At 50.3% G+C, this 19,574-nt stretch overlaps 1 protein-coding gene across 2 annotated transcripts in view; it reads left to right on the plus strand.

Moving 5' to 3' along the window:
* The first annotated feature begins 6,170 nt into the window (after nt 1–6,170).
* PXN (paxillin) overlaps nt 6,171–19,574 on the plus strand; it is a 44,231-nt gene continuing 30,827 nt past the window's right edge. For both annotated transcript variants that reach the window (XM_087828650.1, XM_087828648.1), the window contains exon 1: nt 6,171–6,284. In XM_087828650.1, the coding sequence (XP_087684776.1) occupies nt 6,272–6,284 (13 nt within the window). In that variant the 5' untranslated portion in view covers nt 6,171–6,271. The remainder of the gene's footprint in view (nt 6,285–19,574) is intronic.

The following is a 19,574-nucleotide window of genomic DNA, read 5'->3' on the forward strand; positions in this document are numbered from 1 at the left end:
TGCACGAGAACTGCCTGGGGAGTTTTTAAAAATTCTGATTCCCAGGCTGCATTCCAGGCCAATTAAATCAGAATTTCTAAAGATTAGTCCTGGGCAAAAAAAAAAATACATATTTTAAAGCTTCCTAGGTGATTCCATGTGCCACCAAGGAAGAGGCTCCTTGCCACAGAGATTTTGTGGGTGTTAAATGAGATAATATAGAAAAAGTGCTCCCAATGGTACCTGACAGAGTTAAATGCTTTGGTGGGGGTTGTGGAACCAAGTATCCAAGACTGGGAGGTGGTCAGGAAACATTTTCCAAGCCTCATTCTAATCACTCTTAGGCAGTTGATTCATGTTAATGTCTGCAGTGTCATTTTTACAGTGCAGTTGTATTTTATTTTGAAAATATTAATTCATCCTGGGAATAGGTAAGATTGCACATGTGTTCAAAATTCAGAAGATCCCAAAGGGTATTGAGTGAAAGCTCCTTCCTACTCCTGACCCCCAGCCACCCCATTCCCCCACCCATCCCCACCCCTTGCCAGGTGTCACCAGAGTTTATTTATTCTTCCAGAGATGCTCCGGCATGTATAAGAATCTCAAACAAATACATTGTTTCCATTTTTTTCCACAAAGATACACATGTTACACACACTGTTCAGTTTTACTTTTTTAGATCTTAGAACTGTTTCATGTCAGTACATAATGAGCTTCCTGGATCTCTTCCGTGGCTACATAGTTTTCCATTGTAGGACTGTATGTAATTTATTTTAACCAATGTCCTATTGATAGACGTTTGGGTTGTTTCCAGTTCTTTGCTCTTAAAAACAGCACTGCAGCTAAGAGCCCCGTACTTGAGTCTTGTCATCCTAGAAAGCTCTGTGAATGGCCTTCGATAGAAGAGAGAGGATTGGGCTGGATGCCAGGATACTGGGGTTCTCATCCTGATCCTGCAGCTAATTCCGCAGCCCAGTTCACTCATCTCTTTGTACCTCAGTGCCCCCAGCTTTTCATTCTTTCAAACAACACATATTTTAAAACTTTTAAAAAACTGATTTGCGAGAGAGGGGAAGGGAGACACACACACATCGATTTCTTGTTCCACTTATTTATGCATTCATTGTATGTGTCCTGACTCAGGATTGAACCCACAACCTTGGCATATCTGGATGATGCCCTAACCAACTGAGCTACCCAGCCAGGGCCTTCAAACAATATTTCCTGAATACCCCCCATTCTAGACTTCTAGACCCCTCTCCCTTCCTCTCTCTGAAATCAATAAAGACATATTTAAAAACAAAACAAAACAAAAACCGGGTAAACAAATAAATACCAAACATAATGTCAGAGGTGAAAGGAGATAAAATAAATCAGAATAAAAGGACAGGGGACACAAAAAGTTTAGATAAAAGGTTCAGGAGGTGACGCGTGAACTGAGACCTCAGTGATGAGCAGGAACAGCCACACCAAGACCTGGGAAGAACATTTCAGAAAGGGGCTCACAGCCACGAAGCCTCCGAAGTCAGGACTACCTTGCTCGAGGGACATAGCGAAGGCCAGTGTGACTGGAGTGCAATGACCAGAGGAGACTGGAGGAAGACAGAATCTAAGGTGTGGCCTCCGAGACCTTTGTGAAGAGTCTGGGTTTTATTCCCAGGGCAACAGGAAACCACTAGAATGTTTAAGCAGGGGACTGAGGATGAGACTTAATATACATTTTTAAAACATGACGTGTGACCCTGAGAGAAACGAAAACGTATGTCCACACAAAGACTTCTACATGAACATTCGAAGCAACTTCATTTACAGTGGTCAGTACTGGAGAAATAACCTAAATAACCATCAACAGGACAATGGAGAAAAAATGTGGTACATTCATACAATGGAGCACTACTCACTCATGAAAAGGAGCGAATTCTTGAAACACACAACAGTGTAGATGAATCTCATGCACACACCAAGCCAAAGAAACCAGCCCTCCCACGCCCTGCAAAGACAAAAAAAAAGAAGGAAAAAAAAGAAAAAGAGAGTAAAGAAAACACAAACTGTATAATTCCATTTATATAAATGCAAACTAATCCATGGTGACAGAAAGCAAGTCAATGGTTACCTGGGGCCAGTGGGGTGGGGAGATCAACTTTAAGGGGCATGGAGGAGTGACAGAATGTTCTGTATCTTGACTGAAGTTGCAGTTTCATCTGTCAAAGCTCATCCAGCTAGTCTACTTGAATGGTGCACTTTACCAGATATAAATTATACGTCCATAAAATTGATTTTTAAAAAACATAATATTGGCTTCTGGGTGGAAAATAGACCGTAGGAGCCCAGATTGGAGGTTAGGGCAGCAGTCCCAGGTGGTGGCTGGATAGATGACAGGAGTGGTGGAAACAGGGGAGAGTTGCCGGTTATACATGGTGGGTCGGTGGGCAGGACAGGGCTGCGGAGGGCGAGGACAGGGAGGACTCAGGGATGACATCCAGGTGTGCATCTGGTCAATATGTGGGGCCCTTTGGAGGGAAATGCAGCTCCCTTCCCCCCCCGAAGGGCTGGGTAATGTCCTGAGATCCCTTCTGACCCAACAATTCTTTGTGTACCAGCCCTCCCTTACCAGGCAGGCATGGAGTGTCAGCCATCGAGAAAAATCCTCAGCATTCTCACCTTATGGGTGAAAAAGCTGGGACTTACAGGGCCGCAGCGAGCCCCCTGGAATCCTCTGACTGGTCGCTGCCCACAGCTGGGATTCCAGCTCAGCTCTCAGTTTCTGCTGTCGTCTTTAGTTTTCCCCGAGTGCTTCTCTGCTCCGGCTTAACTTCTTCAACTGCACAATACATTTGGGGAGTGATCACACACCAGGAAGCGTCGCAGACTCCAGTCGTGATTTTTGCAGTAACTGAGAACCCACCGTGCTATAACTTACTTAATGTTTTTCCATAAACAACCCATTTTTTTAAAACTTAATCTCATCCTAAACTATATATTGGTTTATGTGCCGATTAGCTATTTTTCTAATATATATAAACAATAACTTAAAATAAGGAATCTTTCCCGTGTACCATTTACATGTCTCTCATTTCACTGGTGGCACTTGTACCACATTTGGGGGAGTTCTTCATGGGGTCACCCTAAAGTATTGTGTGGGAGTCCATGTGCATGAAATATCTATTATATATGCATCTAGATGCAGTCGTTACGGACAGCGCTTTGTCAGCATCCAGCAAAAGTACTAACACGAGCACAGTTAACCTCTGACACAGCACTTCCGCTTCTAGGAATTGATCTTCAGGAAACAATTAGGGATGTGCTCCAAGATTTAACTGCAATAATGTTTCTCAGCATTGCTGCTTACTGTGAAACTGAACCAGGGAACTGGTAAACGCTGGTGCACTTATACGATGGAATGCTATTTTGCCCCCCAAAAACGATGGTTTAGAAGAATATTGCCACGAAAAGTTGTTTACAAAACAGTGTTAAGTGAAAAGTGCCAGGCTTCAAAGCAGTGTACATAAATATAAAAATGCATATTTAAACATTTGATATATGTGGTATAGATATTTATGTGTGTGCGTAAAAGAATGGTCTAGAAGACTGTATAACTGGGCATTGAGGTTTTTTAAATTATGGATACTTTTAATTTTCATCTCTTAGTTTATTTTCTTTTTCCTTTCTATATATCTTCCTACAAGGAACTATTGCTTTTGTATAGAAATTTCTACATCTATCTCTGAAATTTGTTCTTCTTCCAAATCTTTTTTTTTTTTTTTAAATGTCTTTATTGATTTCAGAGAGAGGAAGGGAGAGGGAGAGATAGAAACATCAGTGATGAGAGAGTCATTGATCAGCTGCCTCCTGCATGCCCCCAACTGGGGATCGAGCCCACAACCCGGGCTTGTGCCCTGACCGGGAATCGAACCCCAATCTCCTGGATTCTAGGTCGATGCTCAACTGCTAAGCCATGCTCGGCCGGGCAAAGTCCTTTTTTCTTAATTCCCTCTTTCTTCCCAACACCAATTAGTGCGGTCCTAACCTTAATTCATTAGGCGGTACTTAATAAATGTTATCCACACAGCATATTTTTATTGAGCACCTACTATGTGCTGTGCCCCGTGCCAGGCACTGGGGGTAAAACAGTGAACAAGACAGATGTGGCCTCTCCGTTTCTGAAGTCTACAGTCTAGTAGAAGATGAACAGAGGCAAACAGCAAGCACATAAGAATTATTTAACTATAATTATGACAAGCGCTTCAGGTTGCTAAATAAAGATCTTAATAACAGGAGCCCTGACCATAGCCTAGCAGGTTAGGGTATGGTTTTCTGAGGAAATAACTTTTAGGTTGAAATCCCCCAAAAATAATGATGCCAGATAACATTTTAAGCTATCCAATGTGGTAACCACTAGCCACATGTGGCTCCTGGGCACTCGGAATGTGGCTGGTCAGATTGAGAAGTGCTGTAAGTATACAATACACACCCAATTTCAAACACTTGGTATGAAAAAAAAAAAAGCCATCTCATTGATATTTTTTATATTGATTACAAGTTGAAATGATAACATTTAGGATATATTGGATCAGATAAAATACATTAAGGTTAACTTTTCCTGCTTCTTTCCCCCCTTTTTAATGTGGCTACTAGAACATTTTTAAACTACATACGTAGTTTACATTTTGCATGGAGTCAGAGAGTGCTTAATGGTGACAAGGATCCATTGTAAGTCCTAGATTCGTAGTATCTCCTTTACTCCTACGCGAGAGGTAGCTGTTATGAATCTTTTTTCTATAGAGGAGGAAACGGAGGCACAGAGAGAAACCGGCCTGAAGTTTACCATCAGCAAGGAGCACGGCTGGGACATGGGTGTTGGAAGAGCATGCCACAGAGTGACCACCTCCTTGGGGAGCAGTCTGAGCTCTTGGGTTTTAATACAGGAGAGGACTTGGCAGCCGTGGAGGGAGGTGAACCTCTTGGTTCTGCCTTCAAAAAGGAGCTTGTTATCCAGCTCAAGGAATGACAGCTTCCAGGAGCAAGGCCACATTCCTGGGTGTCCCCAGCCGATGGCTGAACATGGTGGGGAATTGGAGCCTGGACACTTCTGCCCTAAATGAATTTTTTTTCTGGGGCTCCCAGTTGCATTGGCCTATCTTGTCGCAGTTGAGTCTCTCCTGACCCAGTCCTGCTTCCTCCCCTTTCTCTTTCACAGGCTTTACCACAACTCTGTGGCACACATCTGCTTCCCCGGAGGACCTGGCCTGACACTCAGGGTCTTGGGGGCTGGATTCTCGTGGGAAGGGGAGCTCGAGGCTGTGTTTACAAAGCATTTTTATATAAAATTGACGAATTACTGTGGCCTATTCCAAATTGTGGGCAAGAGCTGATAGTAATAACTACCTCTGTGGGAATTAATTTAGGGATGGCTGTAGAGTATCTGGCATTTAATAAAGGGCAGTTGTAATTATTACCTGATTTCTGAGTCTGTGGGAGCAGAGCCCTCTGGGGTGGCAGTGGGGAGTTCCAGGACACTGTGCCTGGCCCTGGGTGTAACCTCCTTGTAATTTTTCTTTTAATGTCTAAGGTGAGGTCCCCTCTGCTCCAGGCAGAGTTTTGGAAGTCTATTAAGGGATCTATATTACCTTGAAAGTACTGAATGTGGCCCCACAGGCTGGACTGCGAGTTACACTGCCAGAGGGGACCCCAGGGAAGGTCCTCTAAAGGTTCCTGGCCTTACCTGGTATGGATTCAGGGTTCTCCTGAGAGGTGACCTCCCGGGAGGCAGCCAGGCAGAGAAATCTGCCTCCCAGGCGGACAGACATGGGATGAGTAAGTGTCCAGTGGATGGACAGACACAGATCAGACCGAGAGATCAAGACGGGCGGGTGGATCTGTCAGCCGGATGGTCAGGCATGTGACTTTGAGACGGACAGAAGGACTGACCCGAGGGTCCCCCGCCCTCCGAGGCCTGGGAGCCGCCCACCTGCCGGCTGGGCCGCGAGGGGGCGCCGCCGCCCCGCCCAGCGCCTCCCACCCTGGGGGCCGGGCGCGCGCTCGCGGGCAGGGGGCGGGGCCAGCGCGCGCCCGGGGCGGGGCCAAGGTGCCCGCGGGGGGCGCCCGGGGGCGGGGCGCGCGTGCTCGCGGGGGCGGCCGGGGGCGGGGCGGGGAGGGCGCGGGCGCGAGCTGCGGCGGCGCGTTCCGTTCGGGGCCGAGGCTCGCGGCGGAAAAGTTGCGGGGCGGAGAGGAGCGGCCCCGGGACGGGCAGCGAGCGCGGCGTCCCGCCGGTTCCCGAGCCCGCGGCCGCGCCATGGACGACCTCGGTGAGCGCGGGGCCGGGGCCGGGGGCAGGAGGGGCGCGCGGCCCCGCGGCGGGCGGGCGGGCGGGCGCGAGCGAGCGGGCGGGCGGGCGGGGGCCGCGGGGACCCACCCTCGGGGCCCCGGTCCGCGCTCCGGCTCCTGGCGGCCGGGGCTCCGCCGAGCCGGGATCTCGGGCTGGGCCTGAGCCCCGGACCAGGCCCGGCCCCGCCGCCGCCCTCACAGCCGCCACCCCCAGCCTCGGGCACGACCCCACCTCCGCACCCTGGAGGTCGGGGACCCCCCCAATCTCCCAGACCAGCTCCTTGAGGACCAGCTTGCATCTCAAGGACCCGCCCCGTCCGCTTCGGGGGCAGCACCCGCACCCTCTGGACCAGACCCCCTCCCCAGCTGTGGGACCCTCGCTTTGCAGACTGCACCCCCACCCCCACCCCACAGGTCCAGCACCCAATCCGGGGAGCAGCCGCCTAATCTCACAGGCTGGCCCCTCAATTCCAGGGCCGCTCCCACTTCAGGGACAGCCTGTGGGAGCCCACCCCTTTCATGTCACTAGTCAGATTCAGGAGTTAAGAGGTGAGCCTCACCCCTGCAAAGGCAGGTTCCCCTTGTACCCCACTAACCCCCCAGGTCAGGTCTGGTCACCCTGTTTCATGGACCCGTCCCTCCATCTCACTGGCTGCCCTCTGCCCTGTGTGTCCCAGGCCACCCCTTTTCTATCAGAGATCAGCCTAATCTTAGAAGAGAGTAAACTGGGGAGACAGGATTCTCACCCGGCTCCCAGACACTGGCGAGATGCTGCGGGGAGTGAGGAGGAAAGTGGGCCTCGAGGTATGGCCGTCTTCAAGCTTGTCCTGGCCGGCAGGGTCCCTTCACCACCCCGCCTGGCATCAGACCTCTCTGGAAGCCGCACAGGAAAGGACAGGATTCCCGGGACAGAGTTTTACTGTTTTCATGTTATTTGGAGCTCCAGCCTCGATTTGCAGTTCAGGCAGGAGAAAGTGTGTCCTGGAGCGAGACGCTAAACCCAAGGGGGTTGGTGCCAGGGGTTCTAGGAATGCCTTGAACGAGTGGCACGACCCCCCGAGCCCCCGGAGTGGGAGGATTCATGCTTCCTCCCTGTCATGCCTGTAGCCAGAGGGCCTCTGAGCTGGGGAGGTGAGGAGGGGGGAAAAGTTGCTTCTCTGTAGGAGCCTTGTCTTCCCTCTCTGGACTGTGGGTGCCTTGTGTGACCATTGATGCTTTCTCTGTCCCAGGCTCTTGAGGAGTGGAGTCATCCACCCCGGTACTGACCGGCCTCCCCAAGTGCACAGGGCACTAAGTTAAGACTGGAGGTTTGCAGGAACTGGACTTCCAAGGGGACAGGGAGGAGAGCTGGGACTTCACTGCTTCCCCGCAGGTTCTTTGGGGATCCTTACCCCCCCATCGCCATCCCGGAGCCGGGGATGGTGTACGATCCTGCCTGTTTTGCAGAGTGCGATGGCTGCCAAGCATAGTTCTGCTTTTGGGTCAGGCTTGGCACCCGTTTTTCCAACACACTCGAGGTTGGCGTGGCTTCCAGGCAGGTATTTTTTTTTTTTTTTTTTTTTTTTCACATAAAAATAAGTAAGGTCTAAAGAAGTCTGGGGGGTGTTTTTAAAAATCAGGTTCTGCAAGTCTCAAGGCCTTCCCAGTGGGAACCGGGGAGCAGTTACAGTTTCTGAAATGCTGCTGTGGTCCTGTTGCTTCTACACACTCCCCGTGCTTGTTTGAAGGACTGAGAAAGTCTTTGTACAGAGTTTGCAGGCGAAGTCCTGAATTCCTGTCTTCTGACCGTCTTCCATGTAGGGCCAGGAAACAGAGTTAGTCTCTGAAAGGCAAGAGAATGTACTGGCAGATTGTAGGACTTTAAATTTGCTGTGTGTGGAGTTTTTCACCATACTTCAACTTGTCCTGTCCTCACAGCAAGCCTTTATAAGAGCCCCTTAGGGCCACTGCTGTTCTTGCTACCTGCCTTTTACAAATCGAGGAAACTGAGACTAAGAGAGGTTGATTCACTTGCCCAAGGCTGCACAGCCAGGAAATGACAAAACCAGGGCTAGAAACCCAGTCCCTAGCCCCTAGATCTGCAGCTCTCGTGTACCCAGAGGCCTTTCTTCTTGAGGAGGGGGTGAACAGCGCCTGAAGGATGAGTCGCAGCAGGGTGATGGCTGCCACCTGTAACTTCTGCTGACGTCCACCATGGGCTCCCCAGTTGTTTGGATACTGACTGCCCGACTTCCTTGGCCTAAGCTCCCAGGGGGCCAGCCACGCCTGGCTGACCGGAGCCTGGGGTGGGAGGAATGGGGCGTGCAGGAGGGGAGAGGAATTCGCCTCTGTGCTCAGGCCCCATCAGCTGTCTGGCTGACTGCTCAGCACCCTGCCCTTCAGCTGTTTTCCTTAGTTAGGGTAGACACAAAGGCCAGGCCTCCTGTTTTTATTTTTCTTCAGAGAGTGCCCTCAGCTGTGAGCCTCCCTGTCCCTGAAACAGGGGAGAAAGTGCTTACTGTCAGTCCCGTGGCAAGCCTAGAGGGGCCAAGAGTCTGTGCTGTGACTTTGTTTTTCGGTCTTTAAAAAATTGGGGAACTTTTCCTCTTTCCATAGCTGCTGGGGACAGACTCACCATGTGCTATTTAATAAGTTACAAATTTATAGCTCTTTGGGCAGAAAAACATAAACACAGCCTTTCCCTGTGTGTTCTCTCTGCTTTGTGCTGTGGGGTGTCTGCTGGTGGCTTTTCTCATTACTGTTTAGACGCTGGTTTGGCCGGGAGTTCACCCTGTTCTCTGGCCCGAGTTTCCTGGACAGAGTTCCCATAGCACCGAGGTGCACTCCGATTACGTTTTCTGACCTGACTCCTTGCTCTCCCCTTGTTCCTGTTCCTAGTGTGCTTGGGGGTGTGTGTGTGACCACAGTTGTGGTCCAAGGAGGATCGTTCCTGCTTGATGGGACACAGGCACCAGACTTGGCACTCTGTGAGTTTCATCACAGCCATTCCGAAAGGGAGGGGTTTTATCTTTTCTTTCCAGATGTGGAAACCTGAGCTCTGGGAAAAGTTCACTGGGGGAGCTGGGATTGGAACCTAGACTGATCCAATTCTGGATCTGGTCATTTTAATCATAATAAGGTAGTAGGTGACCAATGACTGGCCAGGGGGATGAGCCCTGGGGCCTGCTGAGTGATCTGTAGTTACCTTTAAAATTCCTGCCCTGGAGGCCATCTCCAGGACATGGCCTCTGTGGCAGAGGGTGGGTCTGATTCAGGCCTTGATAGCTCTGCCTTCCCCCTCTCCCAGGGGGAGCAGCCAGCTGTTGGCAATGCCCAGTTGCCGCTGGAATCTGGACTTGTCTTCTTTCAGCTTCTCAGCAGTCTTGACCCTCTGGAAAACAGTGCCTCATTGTCCTTGGAGGGGCACTGGGGGGGCGGGCAGGGGAGTTGCCGGGGGCATTTGGGGCAGTGGAGCCTCCCTGTTTCCATGGAAAGTCTGGACTTTGGGCCTGCCTGTCTGTGGTGCCTCTGTGTGTTCGGCCAGGGTCAGGGCACCCAGCTGCTGGGCCTGCAGCAGGGCCACTCCTGGAGTGGTATGCGCTCCCAGTGGGCCCTGCGTCAGCGCCGGAGCTGCTCCCGGGCTGTACGCTAGCGAGGGGCAGAGCCTAGTGAGGGCCAGCGCCGGGATTCAAACCCTGGTGTGTCTGATTCTTAGCAGGTGCCCCTTCTGCTGTGCTAAGCTGTCCATTGCCTGGGCAGCCACGGCTGAGTGTGGAAGGTTTGGGCTTCTGGGGGCCATAGCCCCACTGCTATGGGTTTGAGGTCTTCCAAGGCAACACCTCAGTCTTCTTTCCTTCCAGCTTCCCCAGTGGTCACCATGCATTGGTGAGGCTGGGTGGGCCCTCATCTGGAGGGACCCACAGAAAAGCCAGAGTTACCGCTGATGCACTGAGCAGCCCTCTTCCTCCATTTAGTCGTCACGCGTGGAGTGTGTTGACCCTCCAGAGCTTCCCTTGGGCCTTTACCTTGTTTCAAGATCAGAGATGTTGAAAAGAACTTCCTGCCAGCTTCATTCTCATCCCAGCCCTCCCCTGGGTTGCTCTGGTCTCCTTGCCTCCATTCATGAAAACAAACCTCTGTGGAACACTTTTCTTTGTTACCGTGTTTACAGAACTCCCTTCCATAATATTTACTGAGCGTTTGCTGTGTGCAGGCACCGTGCTGGGCGCCTTACATACATCATTTTATTGAATCACGGCCACAAGAGGCGCAGGTTCTGTTATTATTACTACCACCCATTTTGTAGATGACAAAATAGGCACAGAGAGGGTGAGCCCACTGCCAGGTTCTTCAGTGAGTGCCAGGGCTGGAATTAAACCCAGGCCTGGGGTTTTTAATGCAGAGTCCAGCTTGGAACCATTCTTCACACTTCAGTTCATGATACTGGATCTGATCTTGATTGCTTTCCATTCTGTGTTCAGTCTCCCATATCAGTCGTTTTCCTCTTCTCTGTGGCTTCTTTCCTCTCCTCCTTTGTTCATCCGTTCTTAGGGACTCAGAATGGGACGCTGGGCACTTGTAGCAGTGTCTCCTGCTCAGTGGAGGGCCCCACTTCTCTACCTGTCACCAATCCAGTCACCTGTTACCCTCAAGACACAGCTGCGAGCTTACTGCACAAATGTGCAGGAGAACTGGGGCCATCCTCTGAGGCCCCTCTGCTACCCCTTCTGGGTGGCATGGGAAGGCTCTGTGTCCCCCCCCTCCCTGGCCTCACACAAACACGCTCCTGTCTTTGTTCAGGTGTTTGTCCATGGCTGTTATCTAGAGCCATCCCATTTCGAGGAGGAAGTTGTCCACACCTTTTCAGGTGGAGAACTGAGGATATCCTTCCTGTGTGGGGAAGAGAGGGAGAGGAAGAATTAGGAAGCGGAGTTTTCCCAGAGATCTGGACAAAGCAGCTCATCGGAAGGGGCATCCAAGCTCACCTCCTCACCTGGGGATGGGCCAGGAACCTCCACAGCCTCCCAGGCCCACTTCGCCTTTTCAGTTGTGGTCTCGGTGGGAGTCTCACATCTGGCCTCAAGCATGCACTCACGTCCTGATAAGTCTTCCAGCTAACAAATTGATTGCCTAACCAGTGGGGCTCAGGGCCGGCCTCTCCAGGGAGGCCTTGGACACCGGGCCAGTGGCAGGCAGAATGTGTGGTTGGCCAGGCCCGGCAGAACCCTGGTGGCCAATTTTTCCCTTAAAGATGGCCTCTTAATGCTTATTTCTTGTGTGATTGTGGTATTGTGGTTTTATGGGAGAGCATTGTTATTGTTAGGTGCATACTAAAGTATTCGGGAGTAAAATGTCAAGATGTCTGCAGCTTAGTTTTAAGTAATATAGTAACAAAAAGGAGCTGTGTGTGTGTGTGTGTGTGTGTGTGTGTGTGGTGTATATGGAAGGGGGTGCATGCATGTTTTTTTATACAAAATGGCAACATATTAGTGATTGAATCTAGGAGGAGGCTATATGTGTACTCACTGTAATGTCTTTCAGAGCTTCTCTATGTGTTTAGATATTTCCATGATAAAAAGTTGGAAAAAGCAAGAAAACCTTGCTTTCCTCATAGTGGGCTCTGGGTCATTTGGCTAGGGGTGCTCCTAAGTGTCTACCTGTGGTTGACTTGAGTGACCCTTGGCCTCCTGTGACTGCGAGGGTGGTGTAAAGACTGGGTGGACAGAGACAGGAGCTAAGGCAGGCCTGAGATAATAGTGACTGGCGACTGTCAGCTGGAGATGGAGCACATAGCCACCATGACCTGTGCAGAAAAAAGACAGGGCCAGCCATGGCCAGATGACCAGAGAGCTTCCAGTGTTTGGAGGTAGACTCTGGGCTTATTTGGGGTATGTTGACCAGGTTCCGGGCAAGGGAGATGCTGGAGTTTGGAAGGTGTTGCCTGGGTTGCATGTAGGACCTAGCTTTACAAAAGGCAGAACAGCCTCTGGGCAGCTGGAGCCTGGGGGAGGGGATGGCATGCCATTCAGTCTACATCATGAGCCTCTTATCTGTGGCCCAGGGAACACCATTGGCCATGGCCAGCATGGGCCAGAGTGGCCCCAGGCTCTTGCTTACAGCTGAGAACTGGCCTCCAGTTCTCCAGACTTCCAGCTCCCTCTCCTGGAATCCCCTCTCCTAGGTCCCTCTTATCTTGTTTTGTGCTGACTCAAAGCGGGGCCACTTGGGTCTCCCACCTGTTTGAGAGAAAGAGCTGGATCCGACACCAGTGGCCCCCTTGGCTTTGAGGACCCTGGTGCCTACTAGAAACATTGTGGGCAGCCAGCAGGCCCTTATCCGGAGAGTGCTTCATGTGAAGGTCTTCTCTGAGCCACACGTCGGTCCGTCCGCCCGTCAGAGGCTGGCCACGGGCAGGGATCGTGGCACGTTCCTGGTGTGATCCCCGAGCGAGCGGCGTGTCAGGGCCTTAACTCTGCGTGTTCGAAAAGCAGCGTGATGTGGGCTTCTTGGGGGGAGGGGTGGTGCTGGGAGGAAGCTTTATGTAATTCTTGGCTGGGACTCAGGTAATTGTTTTAATGAAATGGAATGCAGCTTATTCAGAACTCACTTGGCAGAAGCAGCCATGTTCTGTTCTGTTTTCTGATCGGGGAGCGCAGGGCACACATTTCCAGCTGTTTCGAACAGTAGAACCCGGGGCGGCAAGGGCAAGGTGGGCGGACGCCTCCAGGGAGCTGCCTTCCGTCTCTCGGGGATCCAGTTCGCTCCGGGATCCGCTGGAGTAATGATTCTCCTCTGGCCCCGAGTCTGTGTGTCTTTTTGAATGAGCCACGGAGAATTGGGCCTCTTGCAGCAATGGAAAAACCCCGTTGAAAGCAGGCTGTAAAATGGGTCCAAATCCTGCCTTCTGAGAAGTTGGGAGGCCCCACGAGATGAGGGGCAGGGGGGTGTCCGGCCCGCAACAGACAGACCCTCCACGAGGCCCCCTTTTTTCCTTCACTCTTTACTCCACCCCCACAAGTCTTTTTCCACTCAGCATCTTTTATAACTCCCAGTGCCCCCCCGTACCTCCCATTAGTGCTCCCCCAGGTTTACCTTCACCCCTCTTCTTCTGGCTCTCTCTTTTCATCTCTCTGCTCTTCCTAGTGTCTTTTGCCTGTTTCTTCTCAATTTTAACGTAGCCTGGGCCATTCTTTTCTAGCCCCCCCCCCACTCTTCAGTGGCCATATTTCCCCCTCTCTTCCTTAAGATCCACTTCTTTTGTGTGTGTGTTTTTTAAAAAATATGTTTTTTTTTTATTGATTTCAGAGAGAGGGGAAGGGAGAGGGGGAGAGAAAGATAGAAACATCAGTGATGAGAATTGAGAGTCGAGCCCAAAAACCTGGCCTGTGCCCTGACCGGGAATCAAACTATGTGACCACCCGGTTCATGGGTGACACTCAACCCCTCAGCCGCGCCAGCCGGGCTCTTTTGCGTTTTCCCAAAGCTTTCCCTGGGCTCCCTGTTTCTCTCCCAGGCACCTGGGTCAATTTGCCGACTTGCGTGACCTCTTGTCATACTGTATATTTGCGACTCCTAAGTTGATATTTCCACCCCTGACGTGGATGCTATTGTCCAGATTCTTCCGGTCTGCACGCCAGCAAAGACCCAGCTCATTTCCTTCTCACTCTCTGCCGGTGGCCTCGGCCATTGTCTGCTCCCTCGGCTGCTGTCCCCCTCGTCCTTGGCCTGTGTGAACCTATGGACACGTCCAGGTTTAAGCAGCTTTTTCACATGCTTTGTCCTTTTCTTGTGTGATTCCGACAACAACCTCTTGGGGCAGATGGCAGTTTTCCCCGTTTTACAGAAGAGGAAGGAAAACTGAAACCCAGGGGACTCAGAGGAAGGGAACACGCCCACTGTCACCACATATAATGTTGCAAGAGCTTGACCTTAGGTCTTGTAGCATCCAAGCCGTTCGTTTTTTGGTTCTTCATACAGGACACTTTTTGGCAGAGAAGGGAAGTCCCAGGTTGGGTTTGGCCTGCAGACCCATGTTGCTTGGCCTTCAAGGTATTTAAAAATATTCCAAATTAGTTGTCAACATTTATTTATTTTTAAAAAAAATAAGCCTTTATTGATTTTAGAGAGAGGGAGGGAGAGGGAGAGAGAGAGAGAGAGAAACATCAATGATGAGTCATCGATCGGCTGCCTCCTGCACTCCCCCTGCTGGGGATCGATCCCGAAACCTGAGCATGTGCCCTGAGTGGTAGTTGAACGGCGACCTCCTGGATCCCAGGTCGATGCTCAGCCACTGAGCCACACCGGCCAGGCACTTGTCCACATTTAAAGCATCAGGAGATCGCACCTTCAAAATCCATGTCGTTTCTTTTGAAAAGTCAGAGTTGGCTCCACCGTGGACCTGCATGGTCCCAGCCCTCGCATTGGCTCGCTGTTGCCTGCAGAGGGCCCAGCTGCCTGGAGCATATTCCCACTTGGCCCTGGTTTGGGAGGTTCTAAGAATGCTCTCCTCTTGCCCTGTATTTACAGCAGACACACAGTTGCCAAGTCTGTGAATTTCGTGAACTATATCCTGCAAATTAGGTTTGACTTCTGACGGCTCCAAGCGCTTCCCTCTGCCTGGAGTCCGGATTTCTGTCCATGTTGCAGACAGTAGCCTCCTTCCCCGCCCATCTCCCCTCACCCTCCGCCTTTAGGATCTCAGCTGCAGCCTCCTCCTGCAGAAGACTTTTTCCAGTTAAAACCCCCAATCTCAGTAAAACTTCACAGATTTATATAAATCGGGCTTCTTTCCTTTTGTCTCTCCCAGCCCTGTAAGCCCCTTAAGATAGGGATCTTATCTGCCTTTGAGTGTCTCTTACCCCCAAGTATGGCTCCATTCTTTCTGCAGTTGCGAAAGTAAATAGCGGATGGTGGTTGATGATGAAATGAGTATGAACTGGGGGCATCTGCTATGATGCCTAACCTCCGGCAAACCACCTCCTCCCCTGCAGAATCTGAGCGAGAAACCCTCTGGGTTCCAGGTGGGTGGGCAAGGCAGCATGGTGCCCGCTGCCAGCCACCCCCGGGTCTGTATCGATGCTGCCCCTTGCTGACTGTGACCTCGGCAGATCGCCTTACACCCCGAGACTCAGTCCCCTGATCTGTGAAACAGGTGCATTTCCTGAAATGCTTCAAGGTGCTCGGTAAAGGGTAACGGTGATCATTATTCACCTTCCTTGGAGTCATCTAGGTATTGCTCTTGGGAGTGTGGCTTTCGCTGTCACCTCCCCTCTCCACGAACCTGCTGCTCGTGTTTGCTGTGACATTGGTGGTGGGCGTTTAATGCACGTGAACCCGGTTGGCCATTCAGCTGGGCCTGGGGACGGAATCTGACCTCGGTTATCTCCCGGAAGGATGTGACTTGGGGACTCTTGATGGCCCCGTGGGGTAGAGAGTGTCCGGGCTCTGATCTGCAGGTGACACGGTCATACCCCAGGGCCGGGAATGTCAATTGGGTTTTGGTTTTGTGCCGTTTCAGTTCCCCTGAGTCTCTTTGGTGGCTTTGTGGAGGAAGTGGTGGGGGGAGGAGGTGGTTCAGTGGCTTGGTTTGTACTAATCGCTTATCTAACACTAACGTTGGAGCTTCCGCAGAGGGCCGCCCCACGGTCTGCTTCAGTGCACCTCCGGCTTCTCCCAGACCCTTGGGCCTCCTGGGGTCCAGGTAGGTCGTGAAGGCTGTGCCGCGACATCTGTGAAGCCTCACAGGGTGGGTCTGGCAGGGAGGCCCTTAGCAGCAGTAGGGAAAGGGAGAGACTGGTTTTCTGGACCAAGAACTGTGTTTTTGTCAGTTGAGTGGGCACAGCCATTAGCTAGAAGCTCACCCAGTGATGGGCTGCCCTGCCACCTCTGTACCCTCTTAGGGGCAGTTGATCTGTTGGGTCCTGTTGTGTGTTTTTTTTCAAAAAATTTTATTTTTTGATTGATTTTAGAGAGACAACAACATTGGTTTGTTGTTCCACCCATCCATGCATTCATTGCCCTGTCCAGGGACCAAACCCACGACACTGGCTCATCAGGACAATGCTCCAACCAAGAGCTACCCAGCCAGGGCCCCCGATGGGGGTTTGAATTGGCTCACAGAGTCCTGGCCAGGCTTTTCTTCACTGTTTCCAGAAACATTCCTCTTCCTTAGGTGGAAATGGGAGTGTCCCGCGGCCTTCCCTTGGCTTCCTCTGGATTTGCCATTTCCCCCCATAGACTCCTGGCTCGGCTGTCCCTCCGGGTGCTTTCTCATCACTGGGGAGCTCCAGGACAGTTGAGTCGGGCTGGCTCCTTGAGGTGGGTGTGAGGAGTGGCTGTGGGCCCTGCCTTGGAGACCCGACCAGGTTGCCCCCCTGGGCTCACTCGGTCATGTGCTGCCCATCTTGAAAAGTTCTCTGTGCTCACGAGTGGCTGTGCAGTTTCCTCACCTCTCCCGTCAGCCAAGCTGTGTCTTCGGGGCGAGGTGACTGTTGGGATGGCTCGTTACCACCTCAGATGGCCGCGTCTGCTGTGTCCTGAACTTTCCATGAATCCCTGCGCCTTCTTTCTCTTTGGGAGTCAGCACTTGAACTCTCTTTGCCTGGGCTGCTGAGATAGCCACACCGGAAGCAAGCTGGGGGGGAGGCATATTACCTGGAGGTGGTTGTCATCGTTTCCTGTGGTCACTTTTAGTCCTTTGCTACCAAACATCCTGTTTGTGTCCCTAGAACAGCAGGAACACTGACCTGGGCCGGTTATCTGCCTGACCTCTACAGAGGTGTGGGGGCCTGGGCTGTCACAGTCCGCCTGCCCCTGGGACCCCGGGCTGCCTGGTCGCTGGCTATTAATGGCATTGCTGGTAGCAGCTCCTTTTGGTGTCACTGGCTTGAGCTTCACCTCAGCTCTGCTCTTTCTCTTCTCCTTGCTTCTGCTGGGGAGATTTTTCCTCCAAATATCCTTTTGGATGTGATCAGTCAACAACACTCCCTTCTCTGTGGTTCTGCTTGGGATGGGGGGAGGTCTCCAACCATCACCTTCTTCAGTCAGAGCTGCTCACTTTTTCTCTGTTTATATATTGGCTTCCATTGAAGGTTACAGTGGCAAAAGGGGTTTTGAGGCTTTTTTAAAATATGAAAATAAAAAATGTAAAAACATTTGGAAATCACTTATGAGGTTCTACTCACTCACCTGTTTAGCTGATGGACAAACTGAGGCCCTCTGAGGACAAAGCACTTATAGTAGCAGAGCAGGCCTGTGCTTTTCCTCTTTCTAGCCCCTTTTTAAAAATATATATATCTTTGCCCCGCCGGTTGTGGTTTAGTATTGAGCATTTTTTAATATATCTTTATTGATTTTGAAGAGAGGGAGGGGGAGGGACCAAGAGAGAGAGAAACATCAGTGATGAGAGAGTCATCATTGGTTGGCTGCCTCCTGCACGCCCCCGAGTGGGGATCGAGCCCGCAGCCTGGGCATGTGCCCTGACCGGGATTGAACCGCGATCTCCTGGATCCTAGGTCGATGCTCAACCCCTGAGCCAGGCCAGCCGGGCTCTTTCTAGCCCTTTTGGGGGAATATCTGGGGTCGTAGTTTTCCTCATTTCTAGAACTACACATCTGCTACAGTGTAGCCTCGAGCCTTGTTTTTCCCTTCCCCTAGAGACCTTTTCATGTCATTTTGTATCTGATACTATTTACTTTTGTTAAAGTCTTTGTCAAAGAAGATAATGCTTAGTTTAAGGAGAAGAAAAATAAAGACAAGTGAAAGTCCTTTCTTCCTTCCCCCACGGAGGGGTAACTATTGTTAACAGTTCTGTGTGTATCTTTTCCAACCATTTGTTAAACATTTATAAACATAGAAGCATGCATATGATATGCGTATCCTTCATTGTTTTAACTAAGATGAGATTCACATAACATACAACGAATCATTTTAAAGTGTACAATTCAGTGGCATTTAGTACATTCACAATATGTGCAGCCAACGCCTCCGTCTAGTTCCAGAACGTTTTCATCACCACCAAAGAAGACCCTGTACCCAGTAAGCAGTGTCTTTACCCTAATGCTTCTTCCGGGCCCTGGCGGCCACTAATCAGCTCTCTGTCTCTATGGATTTGCCTATTTTGGGACATTGTATATAAATGGAATCATACAACACGTGGACTTCTGTGACTGGCTTTTTTCCGTTAGCATAATGTTTTCAAGATTCATCCACATTGTAGCGTGTGTCAGTATTTCACTCCTTTTATGTGGCTGCATAATATTCCATTATAGGGAGGGACCACATTTTGCTTATCCGGCCATCTGTTGGTGGACATTTGGGTTGTTTCTACCTTTTGGCTATCTGAGACCAGTGCTGCTGTGGACATTCATGTTCAAACATTTATTTGAACACCTGTTTTCAGTTCTTTTGGGTTTACATCTTTTCATTGTTTTTAAAGTTGGTTTTTCTATATTATAAATGTCTATTGAAAGGACTAATTATATTCATGTTCCTTTTGATAGTTAACTTTTTAAAAAATATATGTTTTTATTGATTTCAGAGAGAGGAAGGGAGAGGGAGAGAGAGAAAGAAACGTCAGTGATGAGTCATTGATCAGCTGCCTCCTACACGCCCCCTACTGGGGATCGAGTCTGAAACCCGGGCCTGTGCCCTGACCAGGAATCCGACCTCAGGTCAACGCTCAACCACTGAGCCACGGCGGCTGGGCTAATAGTTAACTTTTTTGTTTTTACTGATTATCAATGTTATACATGTTCATTATAGAAAATTTGAAAACTACAGAGGTATACAAAGAAGGAAATAATAAGAAACTCTTAGAGATAATCATCCAGTTATAACCACAATTAATATTTTAAGTATTTCTGTATGTTTTTTTCCAGTGCATATATATTTATATATATTTACATAATTGGAATAATAATTGCCATCATTATATAATTTACTCTGTGCTAGGCACTGTTCTAGGTGCCTCACTTGTGTTACCCTTTTAACATTTTTTATTTACTTATTTATTTATTTACATGCTGAGGAGAGAGAGAGAGAGAAACGTCGATTTGTCGTTACACTGATTCCTGCATTCATTGGTTGATTCTTGTGTGTGCCCTGACCAGGGATCGAACCCTAACCTTGGTGCATTGGGACGACGCTGTAATCAACTGAGCTACCTGGCCTGGGCCGTCTTGACCTTTTTATCATTATGAAATGTCCCTCTGTATCTCTGGTAATATTCCTGTCGAAGTCTGTCTTGTCTGATATTAACAGAACTACTCCAACTTTCTTGATACTAGTGTTAG

This window comes from Miniopterus natalensis, chromosome 20, assembly GCF_054644295.1.
Source record: "Miniopterus natalensis isolate mMinNat1 chromosome 20, mMinNat1.hap1, whole genome shotgun sequence".
NCBI lineage: Eukaryota > Metazoa > Chordata > Mammalia > Chiroptera > Miniopteridae > Miniopterus > Miniopterus natalensis.